The 17,378-nt window shown below is 36.9% G+C and overlaps 1 protein-coding gene and 1 long non-coding RNA gene across 2 annotated transcripts in view; one reads left to right on the top strand and one right to left on the bottom strand.

Annotated features, from left to right (window-relative positions):
- The window catches only part of LOC140509686 (uncharacterized), a 44,516-nt gene extending 39,307 nt beyond the window's left edge, over positions 1-5,209 (top strand). Inside the window, exon 4 of the long non-coding RNA XR_011968880.1 lies at positions 1,500-5,209. This is a non-coding gene — a long non-coding RNA (uncharacterized lncRNA). The remainder of the gene's footprint in view (positions 1-1,499) is intronic.
- The window catches only part of UNC80 (unc-80 homolog, NALCN channel complex subunit), a 232,237-nt gene that overhangs the window by 34,100 nt on the left and 180,759 nt on the right, over positions 1-17,378 (bottom strand). The window contains exons 47-55 of the mRNA XM_072617462.1: positions 15,631-15,727; positions 13,940-14,110; positions 12,176-12,268; positions 10,253-10,288; positions 9,660-9,878; positions 5,423-5,623; positions 2,673-2,796; positions 1,596-1,721; positions 235-358 (exon numbers count right to left, since the gene is read on the bottom strand). Coding sequence (XP_072473563.1) covers positions 235-358; positions 1,596-1,721; positions 2,673-2,796; positions 5,423-5,623; positions 9,660-9,878; positions 10,253-10,288; positions 12,176-12,268; positions 13,940-14,110; positions 15,631-15,727 — 1,191 coding nt within the window. The remainder of the gene's footprint in view (positions 1-234; positions 359-1,595; positions 1,722-2,672; positions 2,797-5,422; positions 5,624-9,659; positions 9,879-10,252; positions 10,289-12,175; positions 12,269-13,939; positions 14,111-15,630; positions 15,728-17,378) is intronic.

The raw sequence follows: 17,378 nt of genomic DNA, 5'->3' as shown, positions 1-17,378 counted from the left end.
CATTTCCAAAGGGAAAAATCTCATCCAGAAAGTGAAGTGGAGAAACTGTTGTTCCATACTGACTCAACTGAAAAGAAAGAAAATGTTTCCTAAGGTATCTGGTTAAATCCCTCCGGTAACCTCCAGTGAAAGCCTTAGAAGAAACTTACATATTGGTCATTTAGGAAGACAACACCAATAGCAACAATGAAAACAACAACAACAATGTATCTCCTTTCATTAAATTAATCAGACCTTTGCTTCCAGATCCTACTGTGAGCACAAATGGGATGAGCAGATTTAAAAGCATCCCTTCCCTTCTCTCCTGATTGGTGAATGGGGAGATCACATGGCTTAAGGGGAAATCTTCTTTTAAAGCCTGTGCAGTAATAATAAGAAAAAGAGATATTAATTGACCTCTGCCCCCTCCTTATTAAAAACACAACACAGGTGGTGGTTTCCCTGTTGCTTCTGTAAACTATGAGCATGGTTGTGGCCTATGCAAGATCCCAGATTCACTCACAATTGAAATCTGACCATGCACTTGCCATAATAATGGTTAATATGACTAAAAAGAGAGTGGCAAGGGATACAACTTTGAAAATGGCACAGAAAACAAGATTCATAGTGTGGATTAAATTAATTTCCCACTTACTTTTCCCTCTCTTCCCACCAATGCCCTCTATTTTAGAGGTGAATGAAGAGGAAGAGAATGAGAACTTGCCACTTGAGAGTCATTCAGGTCAGGTCTGACTAAAAGTCCTCTTACCCCTGATCAGGGCATGCTTCAAGTCAGAAAGAGCTAAGCAACATGGGAAGAAATAGATATATCTTTACACTGATAATTGAAACTGCATCATTTTAAGGATGTCTATCCCCTCCTAAGTGACAATCATAGTTCTCTAACCTCTCCTCTACAGTCTATCCATGCTCTGGGTGACTTCTAAGTTGGTGGTTGCTGGATGATGGACATACCAGTCACCCCCTTCACACTGGTTTGTCAGCTATTGGTTGAGCACTTCTTTGGGACACAGTACTTCTTGAAGATGACTTTGAATTCTCTGTAATTGAATGAAATGCAAACAAGCCAAGGAGCTTGCCATTCTGCCAGAGATGAAATAAATAGGGATAAAAGTCCCAAGCGTACACAGATACTCAACTGACCAAAAAAAAAAAACTTTTATTAAAGAAAATTAAAATATTCAAAGTCTGGTGATAATCTCAAAAAGAAGACTTATTTTGTAATTATCTTTTAATCTTTTTGCCAGACTTTCAATATTTAGTGCAATAATGGGCTTTTTTAAGACAAACATTGTGAGTTGATTATCTGTGAGTGATATTTTGTTTTCCTTTGATATCTGTATACTGGAAAGAATTCTTGTAGGGTTTATAGGTCCAAAGAATTCTGCTATTTTTGTTTCTTCAGAAGAATGAAAGAAATGCAAGTGAGAGCTAAGCTCAGGGCTGATGCTTTAAGCCTACGTAAGGTGAGTAGTATTTAAATGTGTTTTTTTCCACAGATTTTGCCCAGCCTTTGCAGCAAAAAAGAGAGCACAGATGATCTGGTGCCTCAGCTAAAAAATTAATGAGCCTGACAACAGGCCAGGCAGTCACACCTGTATCTGCAATGCTACAAGCCGGACAACAGCTGTGCTGAAGGGCAGAGGTGGTGAGAGATAAGGGCTGAGATGAAGAAGGGGTAATCCGTCAGCAACACTGGAAGGTCCTACTACTCCCATCACCTGAAATACAAACAGAGCACATGACCAGCCTTGACAATTGCATTTTCATGCAGCTACAGTTGAAGGGTTAAATTCATTGGAAAAATAGAATTACAAGGTTGGACATTTTGCTTTCAATCTTTTCTGCTGTTTTCTTCCTATAGTGTGTAATGTCTGGAGACTGGTCCATTTATTTCATTCCGTCCATCCTAAGAATTGTGCAATGTTTAGATCCAACTAAATATACAATGAGATATGAACTGAAAAGCCATCTCATTATTCATAATGAGGAGACTGGTCATACTTACTCCTTAATTCAAAGCTATTTAAAATATATTTTGTGGTGAATGTACTGATGAAGGTGATAATGGCAACTGATCTATTTGCATCAGGCATACCAGCGATGCAGAGTTTATTACTCTACAAATTAAGCAACAAGCTAATCTAATGTGCTCTTATCTGATGAAATGTTCTAACGTGGCATCTACACATTGCACAAAACCTCAGGACCAGACTCTGGATATTACTTAGCTGGTAGAGTAATTGGTTTCATTAATATAGACCTTAACCTGGCCAACTCATAGTGCCACTTTGTACTTTTCCCCCAAAGAGATTCCTCTGGAGATTTGAAATGTCCCTTCTGATCCTAATATTAGCCAGTTGTGCAGTCTCCACCACCCCACTCTCCAACTCGCAGCCCTCAACTCTCAGCTCAACATACTGAGGCAGATTTTCAAAGTAGTGTGTGGGAAGCAACATACCTGAAACCCATTACCACAGGGTTCAGTCCCAGCATCTCCCCATGCACTACTTTGAAAATGTACCTCCTCATTGACAGCGTCACCTGAGCAGTTTGCTTTCGTGGATGGGCAGGGATGGGCAAAGTGATTGACCTGTGATCTTCAGTCCAAAGAAGTCAATAGCAGAGTGAAGTTTAGTAAAGGTTCATAAGATTGCCACTTGGCTACTCACCAGATTGACACAGACATTGATCAGTGACCTAAGATGAGGCAGGAAGGATATGATTGGCTGCCTCTGAAGTGTCAAACAAACCCCTTCAATCAAATTGCTGGCAGGCTCCCACTCAACCTGTCGCCTGGAACACAACAGTAGGTGCCATTAGCTGCTTGTTCCTCCTTCTGAGATGCTTGGAGACAAGGTGAATGCGACACAGTGGTTCGAACAGAAGGAGTAGACATTTTAAGACAGGATGGGTGTCTGAGACAACAAAGTATATTACACGGGATGGATTTTACCCATGTTGTTCCAAAAGTACAGAGCACACTGGGAAAGGAAGAAGATATTGGAAACGTAGCAGAGGCACTCCTGCCTCACTTGACTAATGACACAAAATCTATTGAAGAAAAAACAAAGATGATGAATGGGTTGCATTTTAAGTTCTTACTATTTTGTTCTGAAAGTGGGTCCTGAGAATATCATCATGGAAAACCCATCAGAGAGTGAGTTTATTGTAGGGGAACCCATCTGAATGTATGTTATATTTCTGAACCAGCCTTTTCAGACACAGATACCACTGGCTGACATATTAGGGAATGTGCCATATTTGGGCACATATTAGCTCCTGCTAGCATGAAGATCATATTCAAAGGTAGTCAAGTTTAGAACTATTATTTTTTTGGCCTTCATAAAAATAATTTTTGGGGGTAGGGAGTTACACAAACTGACTTCTTCATGCAGCCTTTTGTTTTGTTTTGTTTTGTTTTGATAAGCCTAGTGTGCATAGTACCCCAGGACTGAAAATTTAATCTTTGTACTCTTTTACTTTGATACTAATAAAATAAATGGATTTTTTATATGGTGCTTTGCCAAAGCAAATATCAATTTCAAAGGTTTCCATGCAGTGGGTTTACATGACTTGTCTTTCTCAAATAATCAGAGTATCATTTGACTGCCTGGCTTGAAAGGAAAATATATACTTTGTGAAAAAAAGCTAAAACTGACATCTGGGGAAGCTGAAACATTCTATGGCCTCACAAAGAAAATCACCGTCAATTTTATCCCTTACAAGATCTAGGGGCAAGGTAGGACAATGAGGGCTAATAGGACCCATAGAAGGGGAAAAGCCAGGAACTAACTTAAGAATTGGCATTACTGTTTTGTGAAATCAACCAATTCTACTCTAGTCACTCCAGTAAGTAAGGTAGGAGCATCAAGAAAGTGAGATAGGAAGCAATATGGTAGGTAAAGAAAATGGACAAATTCTAAAGATTAGGAAGGGTTTTTGGCATTTCCTTCTGAAAGTACAGAACTCTCAGGGTTTAAGTGGAGGAGTAGCAGAACCTGAATTAGAGTAATTATAGAGAATGGGAGGAACATGAAAACTATCACGAAATTTTGAGCAAGACTTTAGAATTAGTTGGAAAGGAGGAGAAATGCACTTACTAACTTTAGTGTAATTTTTCCAAATCAACAGGGTGATTTCCACAGTTACCATGACTCTGGCTTGCCAGACCTGATTCATGCATTGCTTGATTAAATGAACTCTCAGCACATGAGGACTTAAGATTATTGGAAAGAATTAGGGTTCCAGTTGGTTTGGTACCAGAGACGTTAATCCCACAAAGGGAATTCATTTTTCAAAGGATGAAGTATTTGTTACCATTTCGGAGGTCCAACATGTCTTCACGTATTACTTTACAACTTTACAAACTTATAACTGCACTAAGACTTTTGGGATATCTTATACTATCCTTTGATATAACATCTTCAATACTTTCACTAAACTTTGGAGAGTTTTTATAAAAATCACATATTTCTTACCACTGGAAGGGATCCTCTCAACTTGAAGTGATCCCTCCCTCATCTGACCTCATAGAACTTTATAGTTCCCTTATGTACTTATACTCTCATTTGTATTATACTTGGATTTTATTTTTGTATTATACTCAGTATAGTTTTTGTACTATACTTAATATTTCTATTTTACTATATGTAGGGCAGTCTGGTGGATGGGAGAGAGAGATGACCTTGAAGTCGATATGAGCTGAGTTCAGGCTCTGTCTCAGATATAGTGCTTATGTGACCTGGTCAAATAATTTAAATTCACAGAGCCCAGGGTAAGTCTTAAGACTATAAATTGCTCAGCAGATGCTGATCTGCATTGGGAGAGTGAGTTTCCACACTGGGAATTCCCAGTGAAATCACAAATTCCCTCTCCCCCCCACCAAAATTGTCTTACCCTTCTAACTAGGCTGGAGGTTCCTTAAGGGAAGATATTATTTCTCACTCACCTCTGAATCTCCCCCAGTACTGACAAAGGTCTACACAGAGTAGGTGTTTACTAAATGTCTGTTGTTATTGATATTGAACTGGTACCCAAATGGTTCTAATGTCAAATTAGTTTCATTGGTGTGGTTAAATGTACACATGTTCAGTTATTTTAGTGTAGGATTCAGTCTGTCTCCTAGTATAATTTTGTATATAGTGTATTTCGTTTCTTTAAAACATTGTTTTCTTTGTACCAATAAAGAAAGTAGATTTCAAGATTACCACTTTTGCTTCTTGAAGAATTTTCTCTCCCATCACTGAAACTGAAAACCTGTCACTAAGGCAATTGTAAAAATAACAGTATATGATAGGATACTAGCAATATTACATTTGACCCAATGCTTCAATTCAGTACAGTACATCAACATCAATAAAATGACATGCCTGTAACACTAGAGACGGACCAAATATTTGTTTTCATTATATGTGCTCACCTTAAGGTAGGCATCTTGTGAATTTTATTAAACATACGATCCAATCTCTTTAAGATGAGGATAAGAGCAGGTCTCACTGCTTCAGCAGTCCAATCAGTGATCGGCAGCATCTCCATGATATAACGTCGGAGTCCACGGCTTTCCATTGTCTGGGTGTCATAAGGTGCCAGCTTCAGGAGGGAATGTGCAATTTCTGCCAACCTAAAATTAAGAGGTCCATTAAGAGGAAGCATGGAACTCCACAATGAGTTTCTCCATAGAGCAGCACGATAACCGCCCACCTTTCAGGAACACCCACTTTTTTTCACCACTAGTTTAAATGAACTAACACTACCCTATCTTACACTCTGTGTATATGATTTTGCACTCCCAGTCTATCTAGTCTTCCAATAGGTCAGGCATATACCATACTATACATGTATTTATACCTATAAGAATATACAAGCATATGCATATAAATAGGCACGAAAATCCATATGCACATGCTTGTATGCAAGTAATCTTGCTTTTCATTGAGTAAAAAAAAATCATTTATTATTCAAAGAATAAGCATGCATAATTTAATATACAGCAAATTCTTATTCTCCAAAATGATTGGCAATGTGCTGTCTGGGTAATGTAATATTCTGATTAGCTGAGAGCTGAACATGGATGAATTATGAAACATCACCTGAACTGAATGAAAATCTCAAAATGAAAATATAGCATTACTGAATTTTATTATTGGCCCACAGTCCATAGTAGAATTTTGCAGTGCCACTGATGTAGTTGGTAATACTTACTGTTACCAAATCAACCCTAAGTTACTTTTGTTTGGCATTCAAAATTTTCCACAGGGTAGCTCCAACATTCATTTCTAGTCTTATCTCCCACTTTTCCTGTTTATATACTATAATGATTCTGACACAAACTATTTCTCATTCTCTGAACTCATGCCACTTTTAGAAAAACTATTTGGCCCCTGTATCCGGAATGTATTCTGCTTTCCTAACTCTCCCATCTATGTCTGTTTTAAGTCCTACTCATCTTTCAAAGACCAGCTGAGGGACCATCACTTCCATGAAACTTTTCCTAATCCCAGCCAGTTGGAAAAGTCTCTTTCCTCAATGTATCGGTTAAAAGCACTTTTTGGGGGGGGGGGGGAGGGAAGAAGCTACTTATAATATTAATTTAATATTATAATATTCAATTTATATTATAGAGTTGGTACACATCTCCTAGTAGATTGTATACTTCTTGAGAGTAGGAACTGTGTTTTACTCTTCTCTGAATCCCTCACAGCACCTACCATATAATTAGGGCTCAGTATATGATTATCGAATACTCCAGGTTGGTATTAGTCACAGGTAAAGTAGGCAGTTACCTACATAATATGATCTGAGGTACAATAAAATGCCTTCCTGTTCTGTACCTCAGCTCTTCCACCCCAATATTTCCCTTAGAAGTAATAAAATCATAGCATTCCTTACTTGGAAGTAGTCTTAGGGACCACTTGGTCAAACCTTTACGTGAGAGGTTTGGGTCTCTTAAAGCATCAGTCTCTTAAATGACCTGATATTTAATTGGTCAGCCAACCTTTCCTCAAAGACTTTTACTGAGGGTGAATGTGTATAATATCTAAAATTTACACATATCTAACACTTTTGAGTTACTAAAGGCTTCTACTATACACATTGTCACCATTAGACATAAATACCCATATGACTAGCTAACAAGTTACTTAGTAAGGCCCTTGGCAAATGCATCATGGGGTGGGCAAATTTTGATAAGGAAGGTGACCAGGAAAGAACCAAAGCTGTCTGAGAGGGCTCATGTAAGTGGAATGTGATCATGGAAAAACCTGGATAACTAGGTAGGAGTTGTAGGAATGAGGATGAGACTGGGCTTGGGCTTGAAAGAGAAGAAAGGGTTCAAGAATGAAAGAATGGCAAAGGCAAATCTTTCTTAATCCACAATTTTTGCTGAGGCCAGGTTGTGAATGATAATTCCTAGAAGTGACTTTTACAATAAATACATATTTTCTGGATATTAATTTGTTTGCTCAATACTAATTTCTTATAAAAGAAATTCTAATTATTTAAACTTTTTGATGTTTGCAATTCTTTTTTTTCCTCCATAAAAAAGTAAAACTGTTCATTAAAAATCTGTTCTCATTATTATCAAAGAATGAAGCCTAGAATATTCAGAACAAAGCTTACAAGAAAATAGAATGGCACAGTGGAGGGAAGTTTTCTGAATCCCTATTTGCTCTTCTTTTCAGGATCACTGCCTTATTTCTTCCAGACTTTAGGCATATTTCAAGATATAATGTGTTTTGAGTTTCAGAACTAAATAACTAATTTTCCTAGCAGAATGATGCATGTCTTTAAGATGATGTAGAAGGTATTAGTCCTTTGTTCCAAGGACATGGATGAGAAGATATGTAATCTATCCCTATTGAGAGCACATGGATTTCTCTTTCTGGTTGAAAACTACAGTGTCTGCCTATTCTGTTGCTTTTTGCATCTCTGCCTTGGGTATATTAGATGATAAATTCCTTTAGGATGGGAATCATGTCGAATGGCAAATGTGCCCCAGCTGCTGATGTTAATGGAAAAACATCATATTTAGGGTCAGCATGGCCTGGCTGCAAATCCATTTTAGCCAACTCACTTCACTGAGATTTGGATTTCTCCTCTGCTTTATGAGGGGGTTGGAATAAATTATCTCAAAGACCTCTTTTGGCTCTAAATTCAATGATCTACACTGTGGGAAAACTGTGAGTACTGATTGCCTCAATAGGTTCACATCATGTATTTTCACTCTATTTGGACCCCTATCCATCCATTAAACTTTTTTTTTAAATACAAAGATCAGGTGACTTAGAAAACTCCCTAAGAAGTTGGCTCAAACTGAGCTGCCATATTACCCATGTCCACTTTTGTTATAATTATATAATTGCTCAACCAAATCATATTACACTATTCCTGAGTTATATTTCATTGTGCCCTTGTATTATTTCTTCTGTCCCTCCCCCAGTTCTTTGTAATTTTCTTCTACTTTAGCTCACCACAAAATGGTTATTTAGATGTACTGATGTCACAAAAGTCTTCTCTAGCCTGACAAAGCTGAGTTGTGATAAGTTCAGTTTTAATAAATTATAATATGTAAAAAATAAATTATAATACAGGAGCTCAATATAGGAATCCTTGCTTGGCTATTTGATATTAAATCAGATTCATTTGATATTACAGATAGAACTGAATCAATTACATGTATTTATATAGGAAATCTAATTCTCAATACTTATGAGTTTTTATTTTAAGCTTCATAATCTTTCCTCTTTTGCTCTAGTATTCTGTCTTTGTGACATCCACAGTTCTAAAATATCAATGAGGGAGATTCAACACAATTGAATACTATAAAGTCTACTACTATAAATTCCATTGATGATGGTAATGGTGAATAAAATTTTTCTTGAAATTAACTTTATTTTTTCAAACTATTTTCAGATTTGATTCTTTAATGTATCATAATAGATTAGTCTAGGGCTACCTAAGCCTACGTAGCAATTGTTATATTCCATGTTTTCAGAAGACATTGAGAACTTAAATTTGGTTATTAATACGGTTTTGATGATTTTTACAAAATATTTCTCTGTGAGATTTACACCTATTATACTATATTATAGCTTAATGTTTCCCAGATAGAGTGTGTAGTTAACAATATGGCTGCCAAACACAGGTACCAGTTCAACAGAATTTTGATTGGAAGTTCTTTTTTATGATCATTGCTTTGGTATTTGCCCAGTCTCCTTAAAAAAAAAAAAACATTTATAGTAGATACTAAAGGTTGCACTTTTGCAATTCTTAAAATAGCTAAAAAAATGTCTCATGTGCATTTTTGAATACCTCTCTTTCATATTCTTTAGGGCACTGACTGTGAAATTGGAAAAATGTCATTTTTTGCATCTTACTTTTCTATATTGATAAAGAATGTGAGTCCTGATTATCTGTCTCTAGGAACTTGTTTTCCCTCTCATATATTGCTCTCCTAATGTAAGAATTTTCCCATTTTGCTGGGATAAAGCATAACTTCATAAAAAGTCTAGCAAGATAACCAGTGTCCCAAATAATAAGATTTTTCCTACCAAATCTTCTCATGAAAGACAATAAATCATGTTTTTTACTCCAATCTGTCACTCTCGAGTTTCACATACCCTTAGAAAAACAGTTTACTTGGACAGTAAGGGCAGTACCTCATATGAGATTTAACATCTAGCAGCTCCAAGGCAGTGACCCGAGGCTCGCCTGCCAGGTTCTGTAAGATCTTTAGTCTTGGTCCACAGTGTTTGTAGAACTCAGTGCAAATATTTAGCAGGGATTCTCTGGGTCTTCGAAACTCTTCCCTAGCAATTCGTTCATCCAGCTCCTCCCGGGGAAGACCCTGCCCTTCCTCCAACAAGTGTAGGTTTTCCCTAGGGAATAATCATTTTTAAAAGGTTAGCAGAGTGGGATGAGCTTTGTGGAGGAAGCAACTGCAGATGGCCAAAAAGAATAGATGATGATAAACCCTTTCTTCTGAATTGATAAAATCACACCTGAGAGAATAATTGTAAAATGATACCCTTTCTGCAAGAGCAAAATAAGTGAGAAAGCTTAGGAAATGAGGGTCATTCCAACTTGCGAAGTTCTGTTAGTGTTCCTTGTCTTCGACACCTTCTGTGGGTTTAACCAGAAAAGGTGTTACCTTGCCTCAAATCATTGAAATCTGATGTGCTTCAATAGAGCTCAGAGGAGTTCATCCTGTGATGGCAGAGTGAGGTGAGACAAGATACAAGTCTTACTGTACCTGATAAAGTGTAGCTTTGCTCCTTGCTCCTGGTACCTGGGAAGTGAGAAATGTAGCCCGAATCATTATTGGAACAACAGGGTTCTTCCCAGGGAGCAACTTAGAATTTCATCACTGAACACACCTTTAACAAGACATACAATGACACATCTATTAAACCCAATAAAGGTTAAAACTGCCTCATTTAGGGACTGTGGATGGCAACTACAACAATTCCTATCTATTGTACTAGATCTGTATTTTTCAGAAATAAATATTGTACAGGCAACTTTAGCCAGAGGGAAAGACAATTGAAACATTTTACAAATAAACTACATCTAAGAGAAGAATTTATTACAATGCATTCTGTTTGCATTGGACCAGGGAAAGAAAACTGCTTTGGAGACATTTTATTCACTGGCTGATGATAGTAGAGATGTCTGAGGAAATCTCTCCCCAAATAAACACCCTCAAATTGCATTCAGCCACAGCTTCCCAAAAGATCTCCAGAAAAATATTATTTAAGTTATAGTAAACTTAATTATTTGTACGAATGAACAGATCAGAGCTTTAAATTATCTAAAATATCAGATAATTTGAATGTCATTTATATTTGGTTTATAAGTACGTTTTTATATTTATGCATGTATATAGGTATAGATGAGGTTTAGAAAATTAACTCTTCATAACACTTCTGTCATACAAAACAATGTTGTCACACATGGAGGCAGCTTGGTAAATTGGAGAGACCACTGAGTCTGAAGGCAGGGTACTAGGGGTACAAATCCTTCCATTGACATTTGTGCCTAGTGTGACCTTGGGAAAGGTATTTAGCTTCTTTGGCCTTCAGTTTCCCCATTTAATGAGATCATAGGATCATAGAGTTGAAGCAAGAAGAGACCTTAAAGGCCACCAAGTGCAATTCTTTCATTTAACAGATGAAAAAACCTAAGGTAGAGAGATTAAGTGACTTCCTCAGGGCATACAGTTAATGTCTGAGTCAGGACTCGAACTCAAATTTTCCTGATTTCAAGTCCAGTATCCTATCTAGGAAGGTTGGAGTAGATGACCAATGATGACTTTCCAGTTCTACATCTAAAAACCTTTGATGATGAAAACCTAATTTAGGAGAGAGGTCTAGAGAATTTCCACTTCCCCTTATTTCCATTCCCTTACCACCTTCTCGATTCTGGAAAAAGGAAGGTTTTTCTAAGTAATTTTCATCTTTTAAGAAGGGGAAGTGCTTTAGTTGGCAAGGGATTCTTCCAGGGTACTGACATCTTGGGGAAAACATCCTTCCACTAGCTCTACCCTATTTCCCCTGATTTGTTTACCTGGGGGCCACCTTCTTCCCCAAATATATCAGCTTGATTAGATCCAATAAGAGGATTGCCCCTGTTAATCAGGTTATCTGAGTCTCAAAGGATTTTAAGAGATCAATAATGTGAAAAAAAAGCACATACCAAAACAACAGATGGGACAATGGTATGAGTATCTGAGTTAAAAACAAAATATTTAAATAAAATGCAAACTGCCAATAAACTTGAAAGTAAGCCTTAAGAAGCTCAATCAATATCTGGATGAAGTACAATGTGGTTAATCTGTCCACTGACATCAAGGAATTGACTATTCTTAGCAGTGACTAGAATTGGGATCCCCCTTCCTGTTTCTTAACCTCTGCTTCTGAGAGGCAAGAGAAATGAACCTAGAAAGGAGATACACTAACCTTCCAATTCATCCCATACATGCACTTTTAGAAAGGTTATGAGGGCTTAGTAAATATTAATTAAATACCTACTCTGTGCCCAGAACTGTCCTTTACATGAGCAATTGCTAGAACTCCACTTAATGAGCTTCAGGGTCTAATTTAGACTGAACCAATAATGTGTAATGATGAGAGAGGTTGGTAGAAACAAAGTCGAAAAATAAATCACTGAGAATTACCTTGTATTCACTCCAGATGACATGGTGTGGTTAGCAGTAGTGGTCCCTTTGTGGCCTTGATCACACCTGCTCATCTGAGGGGCTGTCATAGGCCTATGAAAAGATCAAGCCATAACCTGTGAGTGGGTTCTTTGCCCAAGAGGCAGCCTGGCTATGATAGAGAGTGTTCTAGACTTGAGGTGAACTTATAAGATCATGGATTTGAGCTGGAAGAAACCTTTGCAGCCATTGAAGCTAGTCTCCTCTCTCACCCCTTTATTTTTGACAGATGAGGAAACTGAGTCCCAGAGAAATTAAGTGACTTATTCACAGGCACGTGGGTGGCAAGTAGCCAAACTGGGATTTGAATCTAGGTCCTCTGACTCCAATTGAAGCTCTCTCAAGTGACCTAAATTGGGGCTCATTCACTTAGCACATGTGTGACCCAGGATAAATGTCACCTAACCTCTCAGAGCCTCAGTTTCCTCATCTGGATGATGGAAATAATATTTACTGTACCTACTCCACAGTGTAGAAAAAACTTTGAAAATCTTAATTCACTATATAAATGTGAGTTATTTTTAACCTTTGTTGTTTCCATATGGGCAAGATAATCCCTACTTTATGAGAACTCTGTAACTTTTACAACTATTTCATTTAGGTTCAATTATAAACCATGATTATTAAAACAATAGTGAGTTTTAAAATTAAAACAATAGTGAATTTAGGTTCATCTATAAAACCATAATTATTAAAACAATGGGAATTTTTAAAACAATTAGTGAAATTTGCATGTGAACATAAACTGTATTTCAAAGGTTTTAAGAGCTATAAATTGGAATCTACAGAAACTCCAAATTTAGTGACTCTAGACATGGAGACTCGCCTTCACTACACTCAGCTCGATTCCAAATGACTACAGAATAATAAGTCAGGGAAGAACCATCAGAAACCATGTGGTGAATTATGTCTCTTCAGTCAGGCCATGTCTAAAACAAGTGGGATAATTGAACCCTCTAAAATGGTAGCAAATCAACAACCAAGGCACTTTTAGGGATTGTAATGATGCGCCATTTACTTCATTCTTACTATTTACTTAAAAACCTAGATAAGATTTTCTTCTGAACTCACATCTCTAAGGTGAAAGGGATACATCAATAGGAAAATATAATGATCGTGTGTGTGTGTGTGTGTGTGTGTGTGCGCTGCAGCTTTTTAAACCCAGTTTTTGTCTTATTCATCTCCTTTTTTTATGCATGCATTAAATTGCCAGAGTTTATATCCACTGGTATAACCTCTCAAAACCCAGGATCACTTCCAAGTCCCAAAGATGCTTGAATAGAACTTAAATTCATCTAACTAGCTAAGGGAAAAAATTCATAACCATGAGACTCTGAAACCCAAGTTTCCATTAACTTGGATATCTGGAAATGAATCACGTTTGTGTTTTGTTTTTGAGTCAGGGCACATCATTGTTGTTGTTCAGTCATATTTGACTGTTCATGACCTCATAAACATTCCTGTGGGGTTTTCTTGGCAAAGATACTAGAGTAGTTTGCTATTTTCTTCTCCAGGTGATTTTACAGAAGAGGAAACTGAGACAAAGAGGGTTAAATAACTTGCCCACGGTCACATAGCTAGGAAGTATCCAAGCTGGATTTGAACTCAGATTTTCATGACTCCAGGCCTAGCACTCTATCCACTATACCACCTAGTTGCCTCAAAGCATTTTTTACTTACTGTTAACATGACTTAAGGCTGGGATATTTCTGTTCATGGGATTACCTGGTGAGAACTTCCACACTGTATAAGAGGGCCTGCAGGGATGTAGCCAGAGCAGCTGTGGCTGCAATCTCCTCTCGGGCAGCAGGCACTGTTTCCACTTGGGACGTCTGTCTTTTTAACTTTTGTAGATAACATGGAACTAAGGCTTCTAAGACCATCAGCATCTGAAGGCTTCATCAAAAGAAAAGTAAATCACATTTCACATTCTATTTTCATACACCTGTCATGTCAAAGTCATGGAAAAATAAAATATACAAAAATGCTGCAGTCTAAGGGTCTCTAATAATCCTTTCTTAGGATCATAAATCTGGAATTAGAAGGGAGTTCAAAGGACATTTAATCCAAACTCATATATTTTACAGCTATGGAAACTGAGGTCCAAGGAGGCTCTGGCTTGTTTAAGGTCACATAGATAGTAAGCATCACAAAGGAGATTTGGACTCACATCCCTGACTCTAGAACCAATGCTCTTTCCACTGCTTCTTACAATACATAAAACCTGCTTTAACTATGATATTATGCATTTCCATAAATGAATGTCTTTGGACCAATTTAGCGTTATTTTATCTGTGTCCACACTGTCCATAGCTAAAAGTTGGTATTCTAATTTCACATGAAAAATTAATGACTTGTAACGTAGTTTAATGCCATGAGACTAACATAAAACAAAAAAATATCCAAGAGATGAGGTCTAAATCCTATTTTTGTTATTTGGAAGTAGAAGTTGTTCATTTGATGAGGACTGCTGGTGAATACAGAACTGGAGTGATTCTTCATGGAATGTATGAAGGCTGGGGACAGAAGCAAATGAGATGAAAAAGGAGTTGATGGACTGATGAGGAGAACAAAGGGAGGAAGAGGTATTGTGATACAGAACACATTTAATAGGGATAAAATAGTGAGGAGAATAGTAGACCATAGAGTTGGAAATGTGAGCAAAAGGAAGCTTAGAAACATAATATTCAAATGCAAATACTTTCCTAAACAAACATACAACTTTTTGGTTTTGGAACACAAATAATTTCTGATCGAGCCGTTTCTTCGCCATCTATAAAAAGTCTAATTTCTTTGCTCCGTTTTGAAGTATATGTAGTAACTCAAATAGGTTGGCATAGTCCATTTATTCACATGATTGTTTTGCTCTAAGAGATCTTTTAAGATGAATAGCCAATATTGCTTTTTTATTAGCATGTCAGTTATTTGTATGTGAATGGATGTTTCTGTGTGCTTGTATGTACGTGTTTGAAAATAGTTGTTTCTCTTGTATATGTTTAAATTATCCTCCGAGTAATCTTACTTATATTAGTAATTTGTACTATATGAAAGAACTTCACTCAGTCCCTTTAAATTATTCTAGATTTCAAATTAGGGGCATTCACATGAACGAGGTATTACGAGAATCTCTGGTAATTCACCTAATTTACATTAGGTTTTTAAAAATATTTTCCTCAGTATGTAGAAAATCAGATATTGAGTTAGTAGAGTCTAAATGTGAGGGTTCCACTACCATGCCATCCAAAAGAGTGACAATTCCTGTTATTCTCAAATATAACCTTGACTTCTTCACTCCATTTGTTAAGCATCAGGCCTCCTATAGCATTTCTCACCCCTCCCTACATTTCCTCAGGTGACCTTAGCACCAGGCACAAGACGCAGAATGAACAATAACTATAACAAGGAACAGTTGTTACCTTCGGAATGATTCTGGAGCATAAGCCACCACAGTGACACACAGTTTGATGGCTTCGCTAATAGAGAAAGTCAGATCCTCATTCCCATAGCAAAAATCTGAAGGGACAAAAGTTGAAGGAACCCAGCTCAGTGAATTCTGCTGGTGATAAAGAAGAGTTTGTTTTCCTAATATAAGATTCATCTCAATAGCTGTGTTTGGATGCCACATCCCTTTTAGATCTTAGTCCTTAAGAGAAAACATTCCTTCATTTCTTCACCCTACTAGTCTGACAATTCTTTAGATTAGGTGCTTTTTTATTTTTAATTATTTCTCTATATATTAGAAATGGAAGATAATGCTGTTGTGCATTCTGCAAGTCTAAGGTCTGGCAGAATCTGTACTTATTATTTCATCAGTATAAGAAATTCCTGGTGTGGAAATTCCCTGAACCAGTACAAATTGGCAGCTTATTTGTAACTTGTATTCTTAGAGAGGTGGCTACCACATCAAGAAGTTACGCAATTTTCCTACTGTCATATAACGTATGTGCTTTGGCAAGTCTTGATGCTCATCCTTCCTGACTCCAAGATCAGGAATCTATTTACTATTCCAACCTACCCCTCTAAGCCTAAGCATAAGAAGAAAAAATGATTTGTCTTTTAATCATGTAAATAATTTCCACCTTCTGAACCAGTTCTTTTATTAAAATAATATTTTATTTTTCCCCAATTATCTAAAGAAAATTTTTAACATTAATTTAAAAAAAAATTTGAGTTCCAAATTTTCTCCCTCCTTCCCTTGCCTCCCTCCTCCCTAAGATGGTAAACAATTTGATAGGTTATATATGTGCAATCATGTAAAACATATTTTCATATTAGTCATGTTGTGAAAGAAGAAACAGAACAAAAGAAAAAAACACTGAAAAATAAAGTGAAAAATAGTGTGTTTCAATCTGCATTCAGACACCCTCAGTTCTTTTTCTGGATGTGGACAGCATTTCTTCATGAGTCTTTTGGGAATGTTTTGGATCATAGTACTGCTGAGAATAGCTAAATCATTCACAGTTGATCATCATATAAATATTGCTGTTACTATGTGCAATGTTCTTGAACTAGGAGTTCTTAATCCTTTTTTGTGTCATGGATCCCTTTGTAAAGCCTAGACCCTTTCTCAGATTAGTATTTTTTAAAAGCAGAAAATACATTTGATTACACAGGAAATAAAACATGTTGAATAAGGTTATGAAAATCTTTTAAAAAACAAGTTCATGAAACAAGTTAAGAACCCTCCTCTACATAAGATGGTACTGTACTTTGTGACAATAACAAAGACAGTTTATAGGGATATTCCCTCAAGAACAAACATTTGAATATGGTTCAAAAGACAAAGAAGCAAAGTATTGTCCAGTGGGATCTTTGTTTTCTATAGACTGCAGTGTTACTTAGTAATCCATGTTACATAGTCTGTAGAGCATTTTTCACGGTACAGGCTATATTAACTTTCTAGAGGTAGTACTTCATGGCACTCAAGAGAACAGAGGAGAGGTGGAATGTCCCCATCCAATTCATATCATTGGCCTACATATTTTATTTTATCTTGCTACTGTAATGATAATGAGATTAAAGATCTTCCATACCCATTAATGAGCCTACCCATTAAGGGGAGTATGATTAAGGGAGATTTGTAGGAAGGTCCACACCTTTTGTTAATGAGGCACTGGTTCTCAAGGGTTGTGATGCCCTCTGGTTCTGAAAAATGTATAAATAC

Source organism: Notamacropus eugenii, chromosome 6 (assembly GCF_028372415.1).
Source record: "Notamacropus eugenii isolate mMacEug1 chromosome 6, mMacEug1.pri_v2, whole genome shotgun sequence".
Taxonomy (NCBI): Eukaryota; Metazoa; Chordata; class Mammalia; order Diprotodontia; family Macropodidae; genus Notamacropus; species Notamacropus eugenii.
The sequence above is the reverse complement of the archived record's forward strand: the minus strand, read 5'-3'. Positions and strand labels throughout refer to the sequence as shown.